Source organism: Pelmatolapia mariae, linkage group LG15, assembly GCF_036321145.2.
Source record: "Pelmatolapia mariae isolate MD_Pm_ZW linkage group LG15, Pm_UMD_F_2, whole genome shotgun sequence".
Lineage (NCBI taxonomy): Eukaryota > Metazoa > Chordata > Actinopteri > Cichliformes > Cichlidae > Pelmatolapia > Pelmatolapia mariae.
The window spans coordinates 4,571,370-4,598,498 of NC_086240.1; the positions used below are offsets into that span (position 1 = coordinate 4,571,370).

A 27,129-nucleotide genomic window follows, 5' to 3' on the forward strand; every position below is an offset into this window, starting at 1 on the left:
ATGCTTTATTTGAGGCTTTTAATTGGAGCAGATATGAAATGAAAAAATACAAAAGCATTAGCGAATAGGATATCGAGCATATGATCATGTGACTTGTGACCAGTTGTTGCAATAATCACATGAGAGGAAAGGGCATTGATCACGTAGGACATACGCAACACTGTATTAGGTCCCTGAATTAGAGAATCTAAAGCACTATAAATCATAGACATCTTTTTTTTTATGTAAACGAGATCATTGTGAAAGCTTATTAATTAAGTGTTCCTCATCCATGCCTGTAAGGGATAACATTTTTAAATATAAAAGTTTAAAATGCTTCACTTTCTCCTAAGAAAATTAGCTTTACCACTCCGTGGCTGTTGATGCGTCATTGAAGGGGATTTTGTTATAGAAATTCATTCATTTGGTGACTTTTGTTTTTCATTTTGATCTGCATAGTTTATTTCTTTGTTATAACATATGTTTTTTTTATTTGTGTGTTTTTGTTTCATTGTAAAGGAAGCCAAGCTGCGCGAGCTGCTGGATAACAGCACGCTGTCGGGGAAGTTGGAGAGCAGGATGCTGACGGTTGTGAGTGGCACCGACATGGTGAATATCACCTACCTGAACTTCATGGCGTTCCAAGAGGAGACTGCAAAGGTAAAAAAGAAAGTCATGCATAGCAGCAGTAAACAAAGTAACTACTTTTTTATTGTATATAACCTGGACAGCCACAAAAAACCACAGACAGGTGAAGTGATTAATAACTTTGACTTGTGCAGTGGCATCTCCGGCATCTACAGTGGTGAGTGGGATATCTTAGCCAGTAACTGAGCAGTCAGGGTGAGGTTGTGTACTCACCCATCATGTGGGCAACCAGGCATCCTTCACCTGGAGAAAAAGAAGGCAGCAGGATGCACTATGTGAAGAATAGTGCATCGTAATAATTGTATTAATGTACGGTCTTTACCTTACAATATAAACTGGTTTGAGTCAACTGTTGTTGTTTTTCGCTATATAAATAAAATTGAATTGAATTGAAGGCAAGCTGCCAGAAACAGTGTGATGCTCTGGGTAATGTTTTGCTGGGATCCTTGGATTCATGTGGCTGTTGATCTTAAACGTACCACATACCTAAACATTAGTGCAAACCAAGCTCGCGTCTGAATTGCAAAGGTACTCTCTGACGACATTAGACTCTTTCATAGGGACAACACTGTAAAAAGTGCTTGGGAAAGGTTTTAAGGAGCATGACGAGGCTTCCAAGATGTTAACTTTGCCTTCAGATTCCACAGATGTCAGTTCATTTAGACATCTGTGGGATGTGCTGGAAAAAAAACTAGTCAGATCTGTGAATCTGCTGCTGATGAATTAGTGAGTCTACGCCTCAATTGGTCACAGCTGTTTAGGCTCTTTGATGGGGACTTGCACTATATTATGCATGGGGTTTTAATGTTGTGCCTAATTTTTGTATATGCTATTAAACGAAGCCATTAAAAGCAATAAATAATATTCTCAAAGAGTGAAAGCATTTCTTAATAATTGTTTATTATTAATTGATTTAGGAGGCTTTAGATGGAGGTACCATTTCTTTTTTAGGACCATGGTGAAAACCTGCATCATAAGTTCATCATCAAGTCATTTAACCACTCTGGAAAATTATGAAAAATGATCAGCATACCTACTCTGTATGCATGAACTTCATTTATTCCTGACACATGGCAGCAGAAACTGAACACAAACTTCCAGCCTTCAGCAGTTATCAGCATCAAAGCGCAAATGAGTTCACCGCCGCTCTCTTTCCTGACTCTAGGTGTGTGTGTGTGTGTGTGTGTTAATGTTGTGTGTGTGTTTTATTTCCTGCAGGAATGGGCAGAAGAGCTTTTCAACCTGGCGTCCAACCTCTTGGTGCAGAACATGTCCAGAGAGGCGTGCCTCGAAAAAGCGTACGTCACCGGATGCATGCACACACGTACACGCACACGCAAGCAGTCTCGAACAAAATGTAAATCCGCAGTCCCCAAGATAGATATGAAAATCAGGTCTGCAAGCACTAGAAATGTCACTCATAGCAAGAGTCACATTAGGGACCTGATGTATTTTACATGAACAAAAATGGTTAAATGTTCTGTAAAAAATCTTGCGAAACCATCATGTAGCGTTTACACCTTCACCAAAGCACATTTGTGCTTACATTGTTCACACACTGCAGTCTACAACGCAGCCTGAGCCGCATTCTTCACACATCAGTGGAGGAAGTAAGAACAGACGAAAGCAGAATTATCAAAACAGCTGGAAATATGTTTATACCAGTTTATAAAACACCCTGCATGCGTCAGTTGTCTTTTCTTGCTTCCCATATGTGAGTGTGCATTTGTTTGGTGCTGTAGTGTATGATTTGTGTTACAGTAGTGACATATAGCAGGTTCCAGGCTGACTCAGTGAGCTGAGCTTTTGGTTGAATTGGGAAAAGAGAGGAAGAGAGGGCAAAAAACAGGAAGCCGGTATTTTGTCAGTTCCAGGGTATTACATAAATCACTGATTATCCTTGTCAGTGGCTCCATGTCCATGACCGCTTTCATCATCCTTTGCCCTCGTGTCACCTCTGTTTCCGAGTGAAGCTCACGCAGAGTGAGCTTAAATGTGAACGCAAATCATTTTTTGCTGGACTCTGCTCGCCGACAACTCCCAGCTGTCTGCTGTTTATCAGTGAACAGAAGCCATTAACGTGCACCCCCGAGGAGCTAATTGACTTATGAGACAATAAAACTGGTCATCGACCACATAGTGCAGATAGAGTGGAATAGAATTGAATACAGCAGGTCTCGCGGTCACGTCGGTTGCTCGCAGCAGCAGTTGTTGTACACTCCTTGCTTACAAATAAGGCAGTTCTTTGCCATACCGCTACTGCAGCGCGAGGATGCTGCCTCCCTGAAGTGATGTTGATGTTTCTCCGCGTGTGGTTAATTCTCATCGCTGTCTCTTAAAGCAGTGATACTGATTTTGGGTGGTGGGTTTTCTGAGGAGCGGCGTAGCTGGGCAGCGTTCTCATCAACAGGAAACTAAACAGAACCCAGCAGGTTTTTTAAATGACCACTTGCTGAAAGGTGTTGAAATCAGTACAATTATAATTGAATACCCTCCTTGGATAACACAGCCCTCAATTACCAAACATGGCAGGATTAGAACTGCGTGTTTTACTCTGTGTTGCTCTGTGACTATGTCTGGAAACTTGGAGTTGAGCAGTTAGCGTCATCTAACTGCTTATGTCTTTGGCGTCATCTAATGAAGAAATGAGTAAATGAGTAACGTCTAGGATTAGCTAGAGTGGGTACGTGAAGAAGAACAGAGAAAGTAGTGAGGTAAACAGAAAAGGAGACAGTGAATAATCTGTTTCCCCCTTTCTCCAGTGTCATAATGAATAATACAAGCATTTCTGAGTCAGATGGGGGCATTGAGAAACACCTCTTCCCTTCCTTGTTTGGAAGCCTTTCAATCATTCTCTTTAAAAAAAAAAAAAGAAAGAAAGAAAGAATAAAGCCTCATGCAGTGTTACTGGCTAACTTTATCCCAACCAAAACATTTTGTTTATAGCTTTTAAAAAAGAAAAAAAAACAACTCCCCAAACTTTGATCCCAATTGACAATTAAAAGTCACCAGCCCATTAGCCTGAGGCAGTCGCCAAGTTCTGTCAAGTGGACACTGTAATGGATATTAATTATTAGCCAGCAGCCACTTAAAGCCCAGCCTACATTGATGGCTCCTGTTGCAGCCGAGCTATTTATAGGCCAGGTTACACACTGCCTGTGCATTGCTGCTGCACTGCTCTGCCCTGCCAGCGTTTAAGACTTCCAGGGATTAGCCCACAGTTCTGACCTCCCGTGTAAACGCCGGCAGATATATCCGCAGTATGCAAAGAGAACTCCACTCATGCACAGTCAGCCACTTTAAGATATTTGGATACATGTTTTTTATCACTTTCCGATGCATTACGTACCAGTCTGCAAACCTGGTCATGGCAGACGGTTATTTATGTCAGTCACGCATGTAAGATCAAGCAAACAGCCCCCACACATACATTAAACCTGATGAAGAATGTCACTCACACTGAAAAAGCTGCTATCACGAGCTGCTGATGATGTGTGCTCTGTCCAATGCAGATACACCCGGCTGAAGCTGCAGCTAAACCCTGAGGGAAGAATCCCCGTCAAGAAGTAAGTCTGTGTGACTCATCCACCCCCCACCACACCCCTCCCCCATCCCCACAACGGTTCTGCTCTTTTCATCGGTGCATAGTTTCCTCTGCCTTTTTGCCTTCTCTCTAAGCGTGCAGATGCTTAAACCTACACTTTGTTTTTTTGCATATGTGCGGCTTTATTAGAATATATTACCCATTCCATCTGTCATGACAATATTCATTCTTGTTCACCACTTTTCATTTATCTCATGCTTATAGGTTTGTGCCCATTTCACCCATGTGAATTTTTTATTATTATTTTTTTTAAATATCACTAACTTTAGTCTGTGTCAGTTTGTGATTTATCTGAGAATTTCATTTTGTATATTTCAGTTTCAGTTTGATTTATCTGGAAGTTTGTCATCGCCTCATTGAAAATCCACCTCTCTCCATCTCCATTAGTCAAGTTGAGCTCTCAGGCAGGCGGGCAGCAGTGAACCTCTGCAATAACCTCCCTCAGAGCCGCGGAGGAAAGCAGTGGGTGTCAACAGAGAGAGACACTCCTTGCTGTTTAGGGAATTAACCTCCTAGCTAGGAAGACATGTCAGTTTGACTAATGTCAGCTTGATACTGCTCTTCCACTGAGCGTACAGTAAGTGCTGGTGGACCTGCGCAGGCATACCCCTGCAAGCAATTAAAACAGGCTATTCCGAACAGAACCAGACCTAAATGTCCTGCTGTGGCTGCAGTGACACTAGAGTCCACTGTAAATCACTTTTATTGTCTGTATATACCAGAATAAAACAGATGACAGAAGCTTGAAAACACAGATGTCTGTCAGCAGTGTTTTTCCAGAGTTAAATGAACCAAGACGCTGATGATGTGACGATGTGACGATGTGATGTGATTTGAGATCATTTTGCGTTATTTACATGCGTACATCATAAAGAAACATTACATCTGCACGCCTTTTGTTTATTTATGCAAGAAAAAAGATGCTTCTGTTGAGACAGACTTTATGGCATTACAAGCACAAGCACAATGACATGATAATAAAAATTTTGACAGCGATGATGAAAATTGGTGTGATTTGCAAAATGACACCATTGCCGGGAAGCTTTCTTTCCTCATCTTTGTTGGGGCCTGTGTGGCATCGCATTCATGAAGACTTGTCGCTTTTATGTACACAAGTGGCATTTGTGACATGGAAAACTTTGCAATTCACTGTAAGCAGTATTAAAATCAAGCTATTTCCCATGTTTATATGTGAATATTGAAAATATTAAAATTACACTATTTTATCTCAGTCCACCCATCTATCTAGCAAACATATTAGAAACACCTCTCATTAAAGGAGATTTATGCTGCTGCATTACTGCTCAGCTTCCTAATGCTCCAAATAAGCTGAATCAGTAGCTCTCTGACTATTTCAGCATAAACAGAAATTTACTGTGTAACCTTTATGAATGTAAAATTCATTGCAAGGCTGTTAGACTGCAGTATTTAAATCTTGCTGTCCCATCTTCTACCCCTCCCTTATTATATTGCATTTCTTTTCCCACACAGGCATCATCTGAGTCTAATATTTGTCTTTAGTGTTGCATTCTGTCCAGCCTGTAGTTTCGCCCTTTTTATTTTTTTTCCATTCCCTCCTAAGCTGTTGCTACAATATTACATTTTCACAGAATAATCTTAATATGTGTCAGTTAAATGCTGTGACGAATTCATCTGTTTGACACACAGCCTTTAAAGGAGTGAGAATTTCTCTCCGTGTGTGGCATTTTCTGTGATTACTCATAACAGCATGTTTTTTGTCTCCCTACAGTATCTTCAGGATGTTCTCGGCAGACAGGAAACGAGTGGAGACAGCGTTGGAAAGCTGTAACCTCCCTTCTGGCAGAGTGAGACTCCAAAATACTGAAGCTCTCTGTTTTTTTCTAGTATTACTGTCGCCTCATATTTCCTTCGTCCCTGAACCGGCTTCTGTCTCCATCTCATCCTGTCTCTTTTATGTACAGTTGCTTTCATCTTTCCATCCATCCATCCATTTCTGTTTTGACTATTCAGCTCATCTCTTAAAACACAAACTGATTGCGGCTGTGCTTATTCGTCTTATTTTCTGGATATCTGCATGAGTCCCAGCACAGAATGGATTTAGCCTTGGTTGTAATGCAACAAATAGACCCAGTGGGAGCAATAGAGATGACAAAAGCTGTTTTATCTCTACCTTTTTTAGATGCCACTAGAGAGACGCTGCACCCTAATGCATAGAGGTGCAAACAGTGCTCTGTATTCAAACAGTAGCAAACAATTTTCATCCCTAGAAGTGGGAAACTGCTGTTCGGTGCTGCTCTGAACGCACACTTAAATGTATTGATATGTGTCTAGTAAGGCAAACACACTGTAAAGCTAATCGGAATTGGGTCAGGTCACTTTCAGATGTGACTGAACTCATATAACGTGTTTACATTTAAATTACTCACTGAAAAGGTTATATCTTAGGTTAAGTCTGTAGTGAAATGAAATGCATTTTGGATATTCAACATTTTCAATTGTTTAAAATCAGAATATATAACATACCTGGCGCAAAGCACAGGTGTTCTGTGTGCATACAAGTCGGCTTCAGTTTCTTTTGTTACTGCAGTTTTCTTATCAAATCCCAGAAACACTGATTCCCAGTAAATGGTAAATGGCCTGTACTTGTATAGCGCTTTACTTAGTCCCTATGGACCCCAAAGCGCTTTACACTACATTCAGTCATCCACCCATTCACACACACATTCACACATTGGTGATGGCAAGCTACATTGTAGCCACAGCTGCCCTGGGGCGCACTGACAGAGGCGAGGCTGCCGGACACTGGCGCCACCGGGCCCTCTGACCACCACCAGTAGGCAACGGGTGAAGTGTCTTGCCCAAGGACACAACGACCGAGACTGTCGGAGCCGGGGCTCGAACCAGCAACCTTCCGATTACAAGAAGAACTGCCAGTAATATAAAATGTATTCACAACGCAATAAAAGAACCTTTGACCATGTACAATAAGATCTGATGGCACCCTGATTTTAAATGTAATCTCAGCTGATTATAGCTACTTACTATTTTTAAGCTGATTAGCGAATTGTGGCCAACTCTGGCTACAATCAGTGGCTTCTGAATACAAATTGAATTAATATATATAAATAAATAAAATTTATACATATATATATATATATATATACACACACACACACAGGAATACAAATACACACCCACAGTCAGAACAAGCTATACATAATTAGCATAGGGAGAGAGAGCAGGAGGTAAAAACCGATTGCTGTATGAAGGTCTGCTGGGATTTGCTGTTATTCCATTGCACAAGTAATTACAGCTAAATGGTATTGCTGTTAATCCCTCAAACGCACACACTCCCAGGCAAAAGCACATACACAGCCCAGCTCGCACCAATGTCTTTTGAATGACTCACTGAGTCTCAACAGGGCTTGACCTGCATCCCCCCTACTTCTGTGCATCCTTCCTCACCTCCCTCCTTCCAGGTCTTTTCTAAGACTGTGTGGTTCTGCTCTGTTTCTTGCTGGCAAAATGCTGTTCCCTGCTGCTGAGCACGCTGTGTCTTTATCATACCTGTTTGCCTCTGATAGCTCTATAAGAAGCCCTGACGCTAAGTGCAAATTGCAGGCAGTCATATGCTGTTTGTTATTTGCATCTCTGCAATTGCTTCAAGAGGGCCAACTATAAGACGGCAGATGGAATGACAGATCTGTGTTTCTTTTAGTCACATTAGTGGGTTAGTGGATAGATGTCTTTACCTCAGCAGTACTCTAACTAGGAAGTCTGCACAACATGAAATTTCTTAGTATGCAGGGAAAGTTTGAAAATAAAAAAGTACATTTAAAACCAAAGTTCTTTACACCAAAATAAAATAGAATAAACAGGTTCCTAAAAAGGTATGGCTATGACTCACAGTGCTTACATCAAATAAACCAGTAGCTACCAATCCACCAGTCACAGTTCCAGAAATCATCAGTTTCCAAAAGCTTGAAAATATATGTCTTAGTTTTCTTTATCTGTGAAACTTCTAATTTGATTATCCCAAAGTTAACCTGTATTTTAATAATAAACAGAGTTAAGGAGCCCAGGTTATTCTTCAACCTCTCAGTTAATATCCGAGAGCCAAACAATAGGGCCTCAGTTTCTTCTTGTGGGACATCAAATTTCATTGTTATTATTAAATTATATCCAAAATTCACTCATTGAGCCTTCTTGTGGCACAGTGATATCCAGGATCCAAGTGTAAATACAGTTAAATCATCAAGAGATTCTATCTTGTGAATAATTTGACGTAGCAGGAGCATGTGCAAAGCATAAAGAACAGACCTCAAGACAGACCCCTGTGGAGGTCCAGATGTTATAATAGCTAATGCAGAAGAGTATTTTCCAATGTTAACTGTTTAATATAGGATTTAAACCAGTTAAGAGTCAAACCCTTAACTTCTCCACAGTGCTTGAAGTATTCAATGCGTAACTCAAGGTCAACAGTGTCAAAAGCAGCACACAACTCCACATAACTAAGACAGAACAACCAGAATCTGCAGAATATCAGAATATTGTTTGTTACTTTCAAAAACGCAGACTCAGTTCTGTGAAAGGTCTCATAAACATTGTTCTCGTGTAGAAAGGATGACAAATAAACAAACCTTTCTTAAATTTTAGTCAAAGATGCAGTTTTGATATAGTATCAATAACACTCAGAAGATCCACTTCCAAATTTTTATCCTTTAAGTAGGACTTGACTACTGCATGCTTAAAAGGAACTGTACAGAAGTGAAGCTTGCATTTATAATTCTCAAGACATCACAACCTGATGTAAAAAATATTTCCTCGTTAAACCACGATGGAAGAACAGAAGTGGAACATGTCATATGAGAAACCAAGTCTGACTTCAGAGGTGTAAATAACCAGATGATAAGCAGCAGGGTTAGCTCCAGAAATTAGAATATTTGCTCCAATGTGTCCAACCTTACTCTGAAAGAGGTCCTGAAAAAGGAAATACTACTATATATACTCAATAGTCCCTATGCAAGAACTACTTTTACAAATAGATTTTTCTTAAGCGACACTTACAAGTGATTTGATTAATCTTCAAAATGTGTAGAGCTAAGCTAAATCGGCTAAACTAAATAATTCTGTTTATCCCAAGATTATACAAATATAAAATGCACTTTACTGTGCACATACTCATTACTTTACATAGATATACACAAGTAAGCGTCTCATAGATAAAGAAGATGCTACATGAAAGATTGCCTTTTTGTAAAGGCTACGTTAGGATCAGTGCATTAAACTGAAAATAGAGTTAAATACATTTTATTTAACTAATAAAAACACAGTTTTGTTGCACTGAGGCATACAAGAAAAGTCTTCTCCAGAGCTCCTGTCACTGTGGAAAAAGTATCTTTTATCTATCAGCTTATACATTTTAAATCCACTTTTTTCTTTTGCCCTTCCACAGTACATCCAAACACTACTGCCTGCAATTTATTCACCTATGTTACTTTTGTCTGCTGCAGAATGACTCCATTCCCCAGGAGGACTTCACTGCAGAGGTCTATAGCATGTTCCTGAGCAACATCTGCCCTCGGCCTGAGCTGGACCACATCTTCTCTGAAGTGTAAGTACTGTGTTTCTCTCTGCTCTCTCTGTGTGATAATAATAACCTTTTCCACCTCCAAAGAATCTGGGAATTCTCAGTTTAAAATGTCCAAAAAATCACAATTGATATATTTTTTTCCCAAATCATCTGTTGCTCTTTTCATACTTGTAGCCTCGATAGGAAAATTTGGTTTCCCAGGTTCAAGCCAGATCCTTTTATCCATTTATAAGGCGTTAATTAGCCCAGGAAAGTGTGTTCTAATGTCCCTGGTTGTGACTTCTCGAGCCTAGCTGGTTTGGCCTCTCGTGCTGCAGAAGCAGAACTGCCCTTTGGCCCAGAGGGACTGAGACCGTCAGCCGAGGAAGCACGCCAGCTCGACCGACGCTACTCCAAGTCATAAATCTGTAATTTAATCACAGTTAAGTGAGGTAGCAGGAGAGCCAGGAGGATGTGGAGAAGATAATTTAGTCGAACAGGCTTGGATGCGAAAGGCGTTTATAATGAATTCTCATAATTTACTCAAAACACAACATTTAATCCTGTTGTTTTGCATGTCTGCCGCTCTGCCTCACCACGTCTTTTTGCACTTTAATTACAGCTCCTCCCCTCCATTGTTTTTTCCTTGTTTCATTTCCCCATATGCTATTTTTTAATCCCATCCTTGCACCCACACCTTGCTTAGCAGCCCTTTAAGATGTTTTGTCTAATCTTTTCTCATTTCTGCCCCATTTGTTTCTCTGCTCAGGGGAGCCAAGAGTCGACCATACCTCACAGTGGAGCAGATGACAGAGTTCATTAACAGTAAACAGCGAGACCCTCGTCTGAACGAGATACTCTACCCTCCTCTCAAACCAGAACAGGTCCAGCTGCTGGTTGACAAATATGAACCCAATGCTTCGCTGGCACAGAAAGGTCAGTGGCTCAAATTTCTGTCAATACAATCCCAGGCACACTGACAAGCTTATGTGTACACAGACATGCACGTAACACCTTTTAGTACAGATCGACTTAATGATAGTATGCAAGGGATTTATAGTAAAAACTATCGGAAAAACACCGGTACATTATGCCTGTTGTGTGTTTTTACACTGTCCTCCTCCACTAACCCTGCACTCCAGCCGCTACCTCCAATACATTTGGCAGGGGTGTTGCCATAGAGACTGCTGGATGGTGTCCAAAGCTTTTGCAAGTGAGGGGACATAGTGGGGTGCCAAGGAGTCTGTAAATACCAAACACTCAGAGTCAAACACACATCACCGCCACCAAAATGTTCCACCTGTTCCCAACTTGTGCTAAACTTACTGGAGGAAATTTCCCAACGTTTTATTTCATATAACCGACTACACTGCTTGGAAAGATGAAGAAAAAGATTGTGTATGAATTGTGTTGAACAAAATAGAATAAATAGCAAGTGGAGCAGAGCAGAGGACGTGTGTAGCAGTATTGAACGTATTTAGATGTTATGCATGCATGCGTCCAGCGTTTGGGAGTCAGTTTACAGCGTGTTCATTCATCAGTGCTTTTCTGTGTTTTTTGAATGAGTAGTGAATCTTTCTGCTAGCTTGAACCTGTTTCTAAACTGAAATCTTTGCAAGAACTAACAAATGGCCCAATGAGTCTGTTAGCTAATGACTAAAATAAGGATATCTATGGTCACTGAAAGAGATCAGTACACTCTAGTTTCGAGCTGAATTTTGAGACTTTTCTTAGTTTTCTACCTCTCCTATTAAATCATGTGATAAATAAATTTTTAACAGGACTACATAGAGTCCTATGAAAAACTAAGTAAACTCCATGATGTAGAATTACCTTTACAAGCAATTATTTGAGTACTTTGTCAGTCTCACACCGTTGTGGAGAAATTTGGGCCCTCTCTCTTTCCCAGTGTTGCTTCAGATTATTGAAGTTTACAGACATTCTTTAATACACAGCTCTCGTGAGATCTCACCAGAGGTCTGGGCTTTGACTGGGCCATTCCAACACCTTTTCTTTTTTTGGCCAATCTGTTGTAGATTTGCTGCTGCGTTTGGGATCGTTGTCCTGTTGCATGATCTAATTTAGGCCAAGCTTTAGCTGCAAGTCAGGTGGTATCTGGAATACTTTGGTTTAAAGAGGAATGCACGGTCCATCCAGTGAGTGCAAGTCCAAATCATCACCCCACCACCACCGTGCTGGCAGATGTTATGAGGTGTTTGTGCTGAAATTCTGTGACATGTTGGTGTTAGCCGAGCATGGTGCTAGGCATTATGGCTATACATTTGGTCTGCATGTCCAAAAGGACATTGTTCCAGAAGTCCTTTGATTTGTTCAGATGCACCTTGCAAGCCTAATCTATGCTGCTATGTTCTTTAAATAGAGAGGTGACTCCTGCTAACTCTTTCCAAACAAGACATCAGTTTGGATAGTCTTTTTCTATCTGTACTGTCATAACCTTTAACATTTGACATGCTAACTGAGACCTGTAGAGTTTTACTTTTGTGTTTTTGCAGATTCTCTGAGTATTGCACAGTTTGACCTTGGGATGAATTTTCTGGGATGTCCACTCCTGGGAGGAGTGTGGCATTGAGTTAACACATATTTGAATGCTCCAGACCAGCAAAGTGCCAAAACCTTCCCACTTCCTGACGATCAGTTATTCAAGTGCTATTTAACCTTTTAATTTCACTGGAAGCAGTTTTTCCCAGAGTCTGGCAAAGGCTTTCTTCTTCACATGTCTTTATCTGTCTGTGTAATATAATGTAATGCTTTGTACCTAAAATTGAAAGGGCAATGAATAGTTTGCCTGGTTCCTTTCAAAGGATTAAACTGCAGTAAATCTAAAACGTATAAACCTACAGTTCATTTTGTAGTTTTATGTGCAGGACTTCAGCACCATTTCTTGATCTGCTATCATTTCACTTTATTATGTGTGTTGGCTTCCTAATTGCTGATTTGATTGATGTGACCTATATGTTGTCTAAGCGGTAACATGTTGTTGGTGTTGTTTAAACTCACTCGTCTTTTTTCATTCCCATGTTTAAATTGTATATAGATGTCAACCATCTTAATTAATAGAAGAGGGATTTTAGTTTAAATATTTAGAGTATTAGGAGTGATACAGAATAATATATAAAGAAATGAGATGGATGCGTCTTGGTGAGCCAGCACTCCCGGACATGCTGTGCTTTCATGATGTCTCAAGTGTCAGTAGACCCAGAGCTGCCAGTACTGGAAAACATCACACTCCAGATATCAGGCAGCAAGGTCTTATATTTGCCAATTCAAATTTTATCTGTGCTAGAAAAGCATCTTACAGAAGTGTGCCAAAATGGATGAGTTATCGTACGCCGTGTACGGTTTATTATGAGCAAAATGCTGGGTTGATTTTTCTCCCCATAGTGTCAAACCAATCGCTGCCTTTGAATATGCCATCTATAGATGTATTTAGATTACTTACTCTATATGTTTACCTTTTGTTAGTATATTTTCTCCTTCACGGCTTAAAACATCAAAAACTGTTAAAGCTGGGAAGTCATCAATGCACCCGATTTCTTAGCTACGTATTCAACGAGGGTTGTGGTGGAGAAGGAGTTGGCGTTAGGCTTCATACAGATTGATCATTCATCACAGAGCTTCCAGGAGTCGGATACTATGAACCTAATTCTTATCTTCTTTTTTCAGGTTTGTCTTTTTGTGTGTTAGTGTAGTGGTTAACACATTTGCCTATCTATGATTGTAAAAACAAAATGCACTTGCAGTTAAAGTTAACAGTATGTCACGTGACTTCTACCCCAAATCAAACTGTGATAAGCTCAGCTGCGACATAAATTTTTTACTAAAGGATTGAGTAAAGGTTTGACAGAAGTATCGGTGGCTTGAATGGTTACCTCGATGTAGTTGCTGAGAGTAAGTAGTGAGCTGAAAAAAGATAAGAAAGCAGTCAAGTGAACATATATTAGAAAATAACAGGTGGTTTTTGTGAAGGGGTCCATATGGCAGAGCAGTAGAATACAGCATTTTTCCATATAAAGCTGCTTATTAATACTTTTTGTCATTATGCTGGAGATCTGGAGGATTAAATAATGCTTTTGTGTCAGGAATTCAAAAAAATGTCTTTGGTGCAAGAAGAGAATGATTATCTAAACATTTTATGGAAACTATACTAAACTAGAAGCTTTGTCTTTTTAATAATCTCCCCTGAATAAAGTGCCTACTTTACTTTGTTTGCACATGTGACCGAATAAATCACGGGTCCTTAAATTAGTTAAAAGTCATTTTTTAAAGCACACATATCCATCCTGACTGCCTAATGTTTGACTCTGATCACAGCCATGTGCTCATACTGTGATGTTGTGTGTTCATCCTGTCCCAGGCTCTCTGGAAGCATGCCCTTCCCTGTCCCAGTGACAGATTTCCCCACGTGAAGTATTTATCTAGCCGGAGGAAGTGCTGCCATCTGCTCTGCAGAGGGGTCCAGAGCTCCACATGCAACCTTCACACACACACACAGATTCACATACACATAAACATAGTTTCTCCTCTTTCAAGGACACTCATGTTCGTAAAAACGTACATGGATTTTAGGTGGCATGAAAATTTTAGATACGCAGTCTGTGTTTAGCTTGGGGTAAAAAGCCCCCCTGTTGATGGATAAACAGAGAACCATATGCTTTAACTAAATATGCTCCAGAAATGTGTGAATTAATGATGGTGAAGAGTTGTCTTTATTAAACGTTTTAATGTTTCACTTTCTCCATTTGTGACTTGGAGATTTAGTTTATTTTTTTTATTTTATACCTCTCATTCATGCCTTCACTGCTAAATCACTTTCTGTGACTGTTTCAGTCTGTGCTCTCTCAGATGTTATGACATCGTTTGAAGGAAGATGAATGAAATACAAAATGAAACAAGACACTTGGAGAATTTTTCATAATTCAAGAGTGGATAGTTGGCTTATTCACTTGAATGGTAGAGAGGAAGCTCTTCAGTCTTACGGGTGAAATTCAGAATCCATCTCTCTGTCCAATTTCCTTCCCTCTCAATATGAGCCGTTATTGTGACCGGTAGCTAAAGTTTTACTTGGCTCAAATCTTCCTGTAGAATTTCTTCTCAGGTTTCACCTTGAGAGTAACACTTGTATGTTCCCACTCTGGTACGGCTGCATTACAATCCCAGCCGTGTCAACACAATTTTTCCGTGTTTGACCTACAAATGTCTTGAGAGATGGGGAAACTCTTTGTCTGCACGGAATGTGTGATACAAAGGTTAGACCTCAGCCAGGCGAAGGGAGATCCTGGGAGTCAGCAGGGAGTAAGACGCTGAGTGCGACAGAGCTCAGATGTCACAGACAGCAGCCAGCGTTAATTAGTCCAGCAACTCTGCAGAGGGCGGCACCGCATTAATTAGCATAAAGTGGCCAGAGGGACCTGCTGCACCCGTCAAGCTTGCATCACTTAGCATATTTAGCGTAATTTCAAGTAAGTAAGTGTGTGTGTGTGTGTGTGTGTGTGTGTGTGTGTGTGTGTGTGTGTGTGTGTGTGTGTGTGTGTGTGTGTGTGTGTAGGCAGGTGGAGGAAGTATTTTGCTTTGAGCAGCAACTATATGTTCAAAATTTAATTCATGAAGGCAAGGTGTTTGATGTGTATGGTAATGCATATGGAAATATGATCTCGTGTGGATGGAGATGTGGAGCTTTTCATCAACCACTTATTACTTATTTATTCAGTGTTATTCACTTTCTCAAGCACATTCAGTGAAGATTAGCTGAGTGATGGCAGCCAACAGGCAAAGCTTATCATGAGTGACCGTGACAACCAATCAAAAACGAGGAAGGAACAGCTCCATGGGCAGCTTAGCTTCATCAGATCACTGTATTACTTATTGATAATAGCAATATTAGCTGAAGCTAGTGGAGCCTGAAATGGAGAAAAGTACATTTATATGTTAATCTACCTGCTGAGCAAAGGGAGCCTTTTCAGACTTGAATTTTCATAATTAGAAGCATGTACTGTAACACAGTATTTGACTAGAGTTAAATGTAGGAAAACATTAAAGGGACAGCCCTAAAGGATTAACCACAGAGGCTTTCAGCAAACAACGAGTTTCCCTAAATGAAACGAAAGAAAGTCATTTACCATCAGTCTCACACCTGCTTTTTTGAATGCACTGTAATACTTTAACCTCCTAGGACCTGGCGTCCACATATGTAGACATCACATTTCGGGTTGTCTAGACCAAAGTACCAAATTTTGCTCTACAAGGACTTGATATCCACTTAAGAGGACATTATTCTGCCACTGTTCTATCGAAATTTAAAGCAGGTTTAAAAAATTACGTAATTCTTTGTTTTTACATTCGTCAGGTCCCAATCAGCCCAAATAGCAAAGAGAAATTAAAAATGCTTGCCATGAAACAGTTCGGGTCTTAGGAGGTTAAAGGTGGAGAAAAATGCAGGCACGCGTTTACAGAAAACAAAAGTTGCTTTTATTTTATTAAAGTCACAGGTGAACGGGGATTCCAGTCCATTCACCTCCATTTGAAATGTGGAAATAATGTTTCTATAAAAAGTGACAGACAAAAATATTCAAATGTTCTCATAGCCATGTTCAGTTATGTTGCAGTTTGTTAAATATTTCATGTGAGGCATTGCAAAGGGTGGAAAAAAAATCTGTGACACATATGCCACCATATGCCATGCACCATATTTTAGCTTATGCAGTTAAAAGGATGAGGCATTCTTAATGTTTAACACGGTGACAAATCTCATTAAGAAAATTAAAATCCAACATTATGTTACTCCATCTGGCAGTACTTTACATCTTCCTTACCCTGTCTTTGGCACTCAGCCCCTTTGCCCATTAATTTCCACTGAAAAACGAGACAATTCTGTGATTTAACTTTTAAATAATTTTCTAAAACTTTAGGCATCTGCAAATTTTCTTCAAATCAAGATTTGAAGATTTTCTTCAACTGCAAGATTTGGCAGATATTTCTATACTGAGTCAAATGACTCAAAGAAGAAAAAGCAGATAAGACTGCAGTGAACAGTGAAGCACGTGGAACAGCATGGCTTTTGGAGTGTTTTCACACCTGCGCTTTTTAGTTTACTTCTACTCTGATATTTTTCCTCCTTGTTGCGGTTCGTTTGTGCAGATGTGAACAAGGTAATCTGAGTTATTGGATCCCAAACTGCTTTGGAGTTTGTTTGGAATTGGACTGAGACCGAGGAATCCAGAGCGGTTCATTTGTGGTGAAAACTCAATCGACCCAACTGCCAGGTGTACGCTTCGAGTGTGACCTAAACAACTTCCTGTAGCCTGGTGTGCTTTCTATTCTGCGATCCAGCAGAGCAGCACAGATGCGCAGAGAGTTTCTCTGTGTTATCGACTTGTCCAGAACACCTTTCTGGACAAGTTTACTTTTGTTGCTAACGCTCTAGACTCATCTGACTAATACCTGAAGTGAGCGTTCTCATGTGGTTTGCAGTGACGCAGTTGAGTTCACCTGGAGTTTACTTGAAGTTTTTTCTGTGTGAAAAGAAACCAAACCACAGGAAAAAGATACAAGTCTACAAACTCATCAACTGATTTGGACCCAAGTAAATAAACTATAGGTGTGAAAATGAGCAATGTACAGAATAATCTGTATCAAGCTTTAAATACACAGTTAGCAAATCAGCTCATTGTTGTTTTGTAGTCTTTTTTGTGGAAATTGTTGCCATCTGGAAAAACAGAGAACATCACAATACAATTAGATTTGGACGCTTGAACCAAAAAAAATGTTTTCAAGCTTAGGATGCTGACTGCTGTTGTGTTCATGCAGGTCAGATCTCAGCAGAAGGCTTCACCAGGTACCTGAATGCAGAAGAGAACAGCATCATTCCTCCTGAGAAGCTGGACCAGAGTGAAGACATGACCTTTCCCCTCTCTCACTATTTCATCAACTCCTCACACAACACATACCTCACAGGTAAGCACGTACACCCGTTAAAACTTCTTCTTCTATCTGTCTGCTTGCGCAATCATGTTCAACTTGATTTTCCTCCTGACTGATTGCACAGGGAGATCCTTTATTCTCCCATAAATGAAAAGATCAGTCGTTCATTTAGAAATACAATTACGGTTGAAGTGAATACACTCAACTTTATACCTCGCGGGTCAGTCAATCAAATGCACCCTTGCATATCAGGCTCCCTTTCTTGTGTTACTTCTCAAGAGGTTATCCAATCAAGTCAAGCCATGATACTCGATTCATTGATATTCATGAGTTAAATATTTCTTTGGACTGGTAGTCAAAGTAACTCCCTGCGGTGCACAAGCATGGCTGGCACAATAGAGGGGCCATTTTCTCTTCAATGGATATTAGAATTCATCTATTCAAATCTATTCTGGGGGGAACTGAAGAGCATTGAATCTTTGAAGTGGATCAGATTTCAGCAGCGATTGGAAAAAATTGAATTTTCTGTAATAGCCCAGCCTCATGGCTGGTGGAATGAAGAAATGAGAAAAACAAACACGAGGTCTTTTAATTTTCTCCTCACGAACTGTTTTTCTTTAGGTATTTTCATAGTGACTCATACTATGCTATTCTAATAGGGAGCAGAAGCGTGTTGCAATGTGGAGTCTATTTCTGTCCATGAGGCATTTGTGTTTCACAACTTTACATACAAAAAAAGCCATGCAGAATCATTAGTTTGATAACAGGACAAGCATTTCATGTTACTGACCTATCGTAAATTACATTTTGAAATTAAAGTAATTGTGAAGAAATATTTCACCTCATGGAGTTGCTTAAAGATGTCAATTAAACAAGTTTTTTTAAAAAAAGCTGAGAGAAAAAATGAGAAAAGAGTGAAGTAAATGAATGGCATCACACCAAGTGAGAACATAGCTGCCTCTCACTTTAACACACTTCCACTTATTTTGTGGAAACATGCTGCTAATGTGAAGAGATAATTGCTTCGCTAATGGTGACAGGGTGATGAGATTTGCCTGCTTCAGATAACGACAGTTGTATTGTTTTTACTGCATGTGAGGAACAATACAGTTAATGAGCTCTTGAAAAGTGGGAGGATGTGCTTTTGTGGGCATCCTGTTTCTTTTTGGATCAACTTAGCTGATACTTGTAAGAGCTGTTTTTTTTGTTCATGTGTTCGGTGCAGCCGGCCAGCTCGCAGGCAACTCTTCGGTCGAGATGTACAAACAGGTCCTCCTTTCTGGGTGCCGCTGCATTGAACTGGACTGTTGGAAGGGTCGCACCACAGAAGAAGAGCCTGTTATCACCCATGGCTTCACCATGACAACTGAAATCTCCTTCAAGGTAACACAAGGAGAGATGGTGATGGTGATATACGGAAGGGCTTGGTTGGGGGTTGGGAAGCAAAGGGAACGTTTTCAGAGAAGGGCATTCTGCTCAACAGATCATTCACCCACTGCTACTAACCCAACTTGGTGTTAGGGTTAATTTAACAACGTTGTGTTGTTAAATTTAAATTTAGAATTAAATAACAACAGAACACAGTGTGTTGTTAAATTTGGTTTATCCGTTACTAAATCAGGTTTAAAAATATCTAAAGAGAAGAACACTGAAAAGCTTATAAATTCTAAAGAAAAAAAAATGCATAAATTCACATATTCTAGATGCAGGATTTCTCCACATTTTATCTTTAAAAAATTCTCAAAGAGTTCTTTCAGGCCAACTGAATATGCCGTTAGCCATGTAAACGTACTCAGTTTTACAACAAAATGCAGAAGCTTTAACAGAAAAAAAGAATATTGTACAAACTGTGTTATTTCATCTTCCAATAAACGGATCCATTCTCATAAACTCAGAATTAATCTAATCTGGTTTGTGAAAGCCACCACGTTGTCCCGCCATCATAAATACAGTGGCCAAAATGGACAGACCGGCCACATACTGTATGTGGCACGCCAAAGGCAGAGAAGAAGAGAACCCACAGGCATTCACATGCCGTGGATCGATTCAAAATATGAACATCATACCTATAATTTATCATCTGAAAAGGGGTCCCTATCACCAAACAAGTGAAAACGCAAAGGACAGCAGACCGGTGTTCTGAGAAACCGTCCTACTTTGGCAAGTCATCCTACCCATATGATTATTTGACGGCGACTTCTGACCAATCCTAACCCTAACCATAACCATTAGAAATATTTACAATAGCTGAAGGACGGTTTCCGAGCTGGGATTGATTCCCAGAACACCAGCATCTGGAAAAAAGTCATCTTCTCCCTCCTCACTTCACGCCTCATCCCTGAGCAGAAGTCAGAGCTCTAACACACAAAAATGTTCAAACAGGTGCTTATTTATTCCAGATGTTGTCACAGTTACTTATTGCAAGCAGATTAAATATGCAAGCCTCCCCATTCCAGAAAGCTGACAACGAGCTGGCTAAACAACAGCATATGGTTATAAGCTAACATTATGCTAGCTAATCTTCGGCTGGAGTGTCCTAAAAATCACACTTTCCCTCGGATAAACAGTTTTATTATGTTCTTACATCGTGTGAGAAGTTATTCAAATAAAGCTTCACTAATGCTAGCTAAAAGCAGCTAACAAAGGCTGACAGAAAAGTTTTGGATATCCTCAACTCACCTCAATGTCACTGTCGGGAGTGAGCTTCACTGACTCATCAGACTTCCTTAACAAAGTTTTTACAGCCTCCTCGGGAGTAAATGGACATGTACACCAACTGAAATAAGCAGCCGACTGTCAGCCTACACACACTACAGATAAACGGCAGCAAAAGAACTCAGATGACTGCGATCTACTGACATTTAGTGGTTAGTGGACATGGTGGGACTGTTGACTATAAAATCATGATACAGTACAGTCTCAAAAGGTTGATTCTGTTCATCTGGAAGTATCGTTTTCAATGGGAGAAATGTTTCGTCACTCATCCAAGGGACTTCTTCAGTCTCACCTGACTGCAGGTTTCCCCAATCTTATAAACAGTACATTTGCACAATGACTGAAACCAGCCCACTGAAGGAACAATGGGCTGGGAGGTCAGTTCCTTGATCATTAATATGTAAAATCTCATGATCATTGATCAACAACCACTGATCAAAGCTCATTAATCAAGGGCCATGAGTACCATTCACAGAGAGTTGGGGAATGGCTGCAATCACAGCATTGTAAGATGATGAAAGATGTACCCTTAGGCCCCCTCCTCGATTCACAGATGGTATTGCCCTTTTCACGTAAATGGCCTCCTTGACTCCCCGCTCAAACCAGCGTTCCTCCCTGTCCAGGATGTTACATCCTCATCATCGAAAGAGTGTCCACTGGCCTGTAGGTGTAAATAGACAGCACACTGATTCTGTGATGCTGGATGTGTCTGTCCACTTTTTCCCCACAATTTCCTCCCACACAAAGAGGGAGGATTCATCCAGCCTGCATTTTCTAATAAAAATTTCAATAACTTATCCCTCAGGGATGCAATACAGTATATTGATGTGTCAATATTTTGTACCTACTTAAGGAAGATTTCAGTCTTTATTGATCTGGTGACACATGTGGTCACTGGTGTCAAATAAACTGAATTATTTTAATAAAAAGAACCCATCTGAGGATTTGGAGGCATGCAACCATGTGTCTAAAGCTCTTAATCTAGGAGCTAACTGTGCTTCTTTCTTGTTCTGCTACTCTTTTGCAGACCTTAAAAATGGTCGACTGACAAAAAATGGATAAATACTTGCAGAATAAAAATGCAGACACACTTCTAAGTGTGATCATGGTCAAAACTAACAAACAATGCTCCCTGGGAAATGCTGTCCTAAGGGGAGTGAAGAGAAGAGTTTACAAACTGTTTGATTTAATTCATTTAATGAAATTCCCTTTGCTTGGATTGACATCAGGGCAATAGTACACCTCACCACAACTATATGTATTTAAAAAACACATTTCAACAGACAAATATAGACTGAAAAAGAGATAGAAAAAGCAAAAAGTGGGGCATGCAAGGAGCAGATGGCAAATCGTAAGAAACAGGGATGCGCTGAATAGCCCTAAAAAGAGAAGCACCGAGGGCCGATTAACTGACGACGAGATGCTTTCATAGGAGGAGGAGGGCATGAAAATTTAAGGGCAGAGTAGTGTCAAGACAAAAGAAGAAAGAAATGGGTGAACTGATTGATGGAGGAAATTTAGATCTAATGAAAGTAACAGAAGAAGCAGAACAAGCCTAATGCAATTAGTCTAAGAGTGAAATACAAAAAGAGAAGAGTTGTAAAAGATGGAAGAGAGCTACAGATTGAAGGGGTTGAGTTACAGACAAAGATTTTTATTGGAGGAAATGAAGGCTTTTACTGAACTGCCACTGTTGTTAATGATGGTGTAATTGACTCAGACAATGAGTGGCTTAGAAATCTAATATCGGATGTTGAACTGTCTTCAGCAGAGTTGGGGAATGATTCAACGATATCGCTCAGCTCCCATTTATTTAAATACCTGCAATCGATGACCTACTCTATGAGATTTTTGTTCACATTGTTGTATTCAGGTTCATAGACAAAACAATGTCAGTGTAGTTAATGACTTCAAAAGGTTTCGATATTTTTTTTGATGGGCATTTTAGTGATTCTTGGAAACCAGTAGCAAACTGTGTTTTCATTCATGACATTAATTAGATAATGATCCAACACTGAGCCTATGTTGTAATTTACAGGTATATTTTGTATTCTTTGTGTTTGGGTATTTAGGAGGTAATTGAAGCTATAGCAGAGTGTGCCTTCAAGACCTCGCCTTTCCCCGTCATCCTGTCCTTTGAGAATCACGTGGACTCGTAAGTTAACAGAACATTTTTTACCTTGTTGCCTTAAGAGGTTCCAATTGTGCTGGAATTATCTTTACATGTGCGCTGCCTATGTTGATTCAACATGTGACAATCACCTTGTTGCACTTTCTGTTCTTTGACTCGTGCTCAAAGAACACAATGGCAGCCTGATGTTTTGCTTTCTCAGTCATTTGACTACCGTGGTCAAAGTGAGTCGTCAGTGGCAAGTTTCTTAATGAACCGCTTGATGTTTGGGTATTATTCTATGTTTAATCTTGCACTGGTGTTATGGGTGCTGGAAGCAGTCAAAATAGAAATCTAAAGATAAGTGTAAGCAGTTTATCAGGTATACCCTGATATATCATTGTAACAAAATGTTATATACTGTGTCCTGTGAAACTTTAATTTAAAAATTAATGCATTCCACTAAATCAGGCAGTTTTCCATTTGTTGTATTCAACAATATGCTTAATACAGTTTCAAAAGGATTCATGTATCACACATGGGCGCAGTTACTGAACTGTGGACCATCTCAAGCTGTCTGCTGACATCTCAAAAGGACAACTAAAGCCTTGAAAAGTCAAAAGCTGGAGCTGGGTGCGTGTGGAAGGAGGTGCACCCATGTTTCATTAAATGCATGAATACATAATGCAGAAATATGCTTTGTGGCAAAAACTAAGAAGCTGTTGCTCCTCTGAGTTTCCCGTCTCTTGGATGGAATCAAACTTGCAGCATCTTCACTTTATAGAGAGTACTCCTCGTTCTACTCCCATTCTCAGTGAGCTACTGAGGTTGCTCCTCCAGCTGCTTCAACCAGCTGCTCCTCCAACTCACAGAGGGTCTTCAGAGGAGATTAAGGGGTGCCATTACCAGCTGCAGTTTGAGACAGTGGAGTTAGAGTCTGTTGAACACAGAGATGAGTCTCGCAAAAGCCTGCCGACAGGGAAACAGGAGGCAGGAATGCCTGGTGCTAACTTATTTGCAGTAACTAAACTTTCAAATTAAGAGCGCAGGTATTACACGATAGCAAATTGATTACGTTCTGAAATATACTTGGTGGTCACTGATATACGTGGGCAGCCCCTCCAGGTAATTATTATGTATGGGGAAACATACATACATAGAGAGAATAGAATAGAATAGAATAATCCTTTAATTGTCCCACAAGGGGAAATTTGGTTGTATCAGCAGCAAAAACACACATATACAAACAGAGCAGGACACAGAACAGAAGCACAATTTTTACATATTTACATCATGGACAATAGTTACCAGAGCAGAGTACTGTACAGCTGTTTAAATTAGCGTACACATAGTGTGCAAACGGAGCAGGATACTGAAAGATGTTTAAATAGTTAAGAATATTTAGAATAATTAGAAAAGTGCAGATTGTTTATTGTACCTGTGCATTAAAAAGTAGACATGTAACTTCCAATAAGTTGTATATATAAGCTGAGAAAAGTAATGTGCAAGTTATAACAGTAGAAGTTGTTATAGCGCTGATGTTGACATCTGTGTTTGTTGGGAGCAGTTCTGATTGTACAGTCTGACAGCTGCAGGGAGGAAGGACCGGCAGAAACGCTCCTTCATGCATCTAGGATGAAGAATTTGTTCATAAATAAAGTATTAACCAAGGTTTTCTTCTTTCAGTATTATAAAAATATATCTGGCATTTAAATTGATTATATAGCAGACTGACGCAGAAGAGTTTTTATTTGAGTGTTCTATGTCAGACCTTTGGTTACTGTATCAAAGTCAGTTTAGACCTTCTGAGGAAAAGATTTGCCTATCACTTATATTTATAGACTCTAGTATAGAGTTGCATTGTTGTCCCACACATATTTTAATGAATTATACTATGTGAAGCTAATATATAACACTTTCCAGAAATATGCTAATATATTACATGGTAACAGTCAGAGTCAGTGTGAACAGGAATCTATGGAAATCCATGTGCTGACTGGTTTCCCTGGGACTTCTCCATCATTAGCTCAGTTGTCTGCTGACACACTGACAGCACATCACGACAACAGTCATGAGACCGCAATCAGACAGTAAGTGCAAAAAGACGGCAGAGTAAGAACATAAACAAATATCCACTGGATATAGACGCCGTGCATGTGAATATAATTTTTGCATAAATGAGGCTTCATACTGTTAAGCATATTGATGAGGACTGTCTGTCAGCAGGACTGTCAATATGTCTAACCAGCCACTTTGTTTTTTATCAACTGTGTCAACATCTGCAGAGCTAGGGAGATGTTTCTGATGAATCCTTTCATCTTTAATGGCACCAAGGGACTCTGGGGCAACATACATATTCAGGATATTGATATTTAGTGGAGAAATCATGATTGTGTATGTGTGTGTGTCTTTGTGTGATGACTCCCAGACCAAAGCAGCAGGCTAAGATGGCTGAGTATTGCCGGTCAATATTTGGAGACGCATTACTGACAGAACCTCTGGAGAAATATGCTGTGAGTATATAAGATCCCCACGCACCCGCTACATTTGCTTGTGCTAACGGTCACATTCACACTTGCTTGTCTCTTTCCAACACACAAACACATATGATACAACAACAGTGAGGCATTCAGAAGATACTATCACACAGATGAGTGCACTAGAGAAATGAATGTCCTTGAACGCTGCTGCTCACCATGCTGCCCATATAAATGTACTCTTTGAGGTAAAAACTCACATAGTTACTTACACCGTCACACACACACACACCGACACACACACACACACAGAGTACTGTGAAAAAGTCTTGAGGTTCCTCTCATTGCTTCATATTTTGCTTCCAAAGAGACTTGACCACTAGTGCTCCAAGCTTGTTTTTGGTCATTGGCTGCTTTTTACACTCAATGCTGACCCACAAATCATTCAAGCATAAAAAAAGTAATCTAACTCAAGAGACCAACCAGTGTTTTGTCTACAGATATAGATAACTTGGCAAAGAATCAGTTTTAAATGGTATCCTTCGGCACTTTGTTACTAGCAACCTGTTGCAAAACACATATTTTCTCTAGTTAAATCTACGAAAAATACCAAAGATAAAACATTTTGACAGAATCTGTGAGATGCATCTGGACCTTTAGTTGATCCATCTACTGATCATTGAAGCTTCATCAGAAACTGTCCCAGTGTATGGGTAACTGTCAAGAAGCCATTCTTAAGGCAAACAACAGAACTGGACTAGAAATCTGTGGCAACAGGCCTTATGGAGTGAAAAATTCAAATTGTAAATTGTTTGGGGTTGCATTTCAGCCAGTGGTGTTGGGGGTCTTGTCAAAATTTATGGAGTTGTGAATGCAATAAAAAGGATCATCATCCAATACCATCTGGAAAGTGTCTGATTAGCAACAGATAGCACACTGTTTCAACATTATCGAAGGCAGCCAACATCCAAAGAAGAGCTTCGAATGTCCTTCGAGAAGCCTTTTGTTGACAGAAAGCTTGCCTAAGAGAGTTCAGGCTGTTTTGAAGGATAAACATGGTCATACCAAATATTGACTTTAAACTTTGTTGTTTGCCTTATATACTGTATTTCCATGAATGGACGTTTCAACAAATCAGTGCACCTGTTTCCCTAAGCAAAATATAAAGAAATTAGTCTTGATTTGAGACTTTGCAATATCTATATATGTGTCTCTGTTTTTCTTTCTTTTTGTTTTCTTTGTCTCTTTCTCACACATGTGACCTTTGGCACCTGGCAAAATATCCTGCTGCTGTTGTTTTTCATTGAAGCCTCAGTCACTTTCACTTTCTCTTAAACACGCACATAGCCGTGGAAGCTAACTTTTAACGAATCATCCCGCAATCGTGCTTATTCCTCCCTATCACGTCTGTGTTATCACAGCAGAGACTGCAAACAAAAGCCGTTTAAGATTAAAAGGAAGCATTTTCCGCTGTAATCTAAACGTGGCTTTTCTTGGCAGTCCTTTATCTCAGACAGGCCTTTCCTCTGTTGCCATGACTACCAGTTAAAAGCTTCCATTGTCCCTTTGTGGCCAAACTTCTTTTTTCCCCCCCTAAGGCGTCTTTGTGTGTAATGACGCAGGCTCTTACGTGAGGCAAATGTAGACACTTGCACACAAACTCTTGCATGGACTTTTAGGCACTTCTCACAGTGCGCACATGAAAACATGCCTCGCAAACAGTTCTGCACATATATGTACTTTAATGTACCGCTTACTCCTCTCGCGTCATTCTCCTGGGATGACGTTATTCCCTTTGGCACAACACTGTGGAGCAGCTAAAGTTCCCAGCAGCAGTAAGATGCAGAATTATCTCACACACGCAGGGAGCTCCTCCAGCACTGCTGCCTGCCAGAGTCACAGCCCGCTGAGAATTACAGCCTTCTGACTGGATTTGACATTGAAGTATTATCAGGGAGAAGCCTTTTGAATGGAGTGGCAGAGGGAAGGAGAAGGGGAGAGATATGAGGAGACAGACACCAAGGGAGAATGTAGAAAGATGGAAAGAGAAAGTGCCATTGAGGAATGAGCTTTCTACCACTGAGCATGTAAAAACTAGGAAAGG

The 27,129-nt window shown here is 40.1% G+C and overlaps 1 protein-coding gene across 2 annotated transcripts in view; it reads left to right on the forward strand.

Annotated features, from left to right (window-relative positions):
• The window catches only part of LOC134643020 (1-phosphatidylinositol 4,5-bisphosphate phosphodiesterase beta-1-like), a 122,023-nt gene that overhangs the window by 65,372 nt on the left and 29,522 nt on the right, over positions 1 to 27,129 (forward strand). For both annotated transcript variants that reach the window (XR_010096344.1, XM_063495191.1), the window contains exons 4-13: positions 499 to 639; positions 1,846 to 1,925; positions 4,140 to 4,193; positions 5,982 to 6,057; positions 9,727 to 9,827; positions 10,555 to 10,721; positions 17,610 to 17,756; positions 18,949 to 19,106; positions 22,511 to 22,593; positions 24,977 to 25,061. Coding sequence is in view for 1 of the 2 variants with exons in the window: in XM_063495191.1 (XP_063351261.1) it covers positions 499 to 639; positions 1,846 to 1,925; positions 4,140 to 4,193; positions 5,982 to 6,057; positions 9,727 to 9,827; positions 10,555 to 10,721; positions 17,610 to 17,756; positions 18,949 to 19,106; positions 22,511 to 22,593; positions 24,977 to 25,061 (1,092 nt within the window). In the remaining variant the exon portion in view is untranslated. The remainder of the gene's footprint in view (positions 1 to 498; positions 640 to 1,845; positions 1,926 to 4,139; positions 4,194 to 5,981; positions 6,058 to 9,726; positions 9,828 to 10,554; positions 10,722 to 17,609; positions 17,757 to 18,948; positions 19,107 to 22,510; positions 22,594 to 24,976; positions 25,062 to 27,129) is intronic.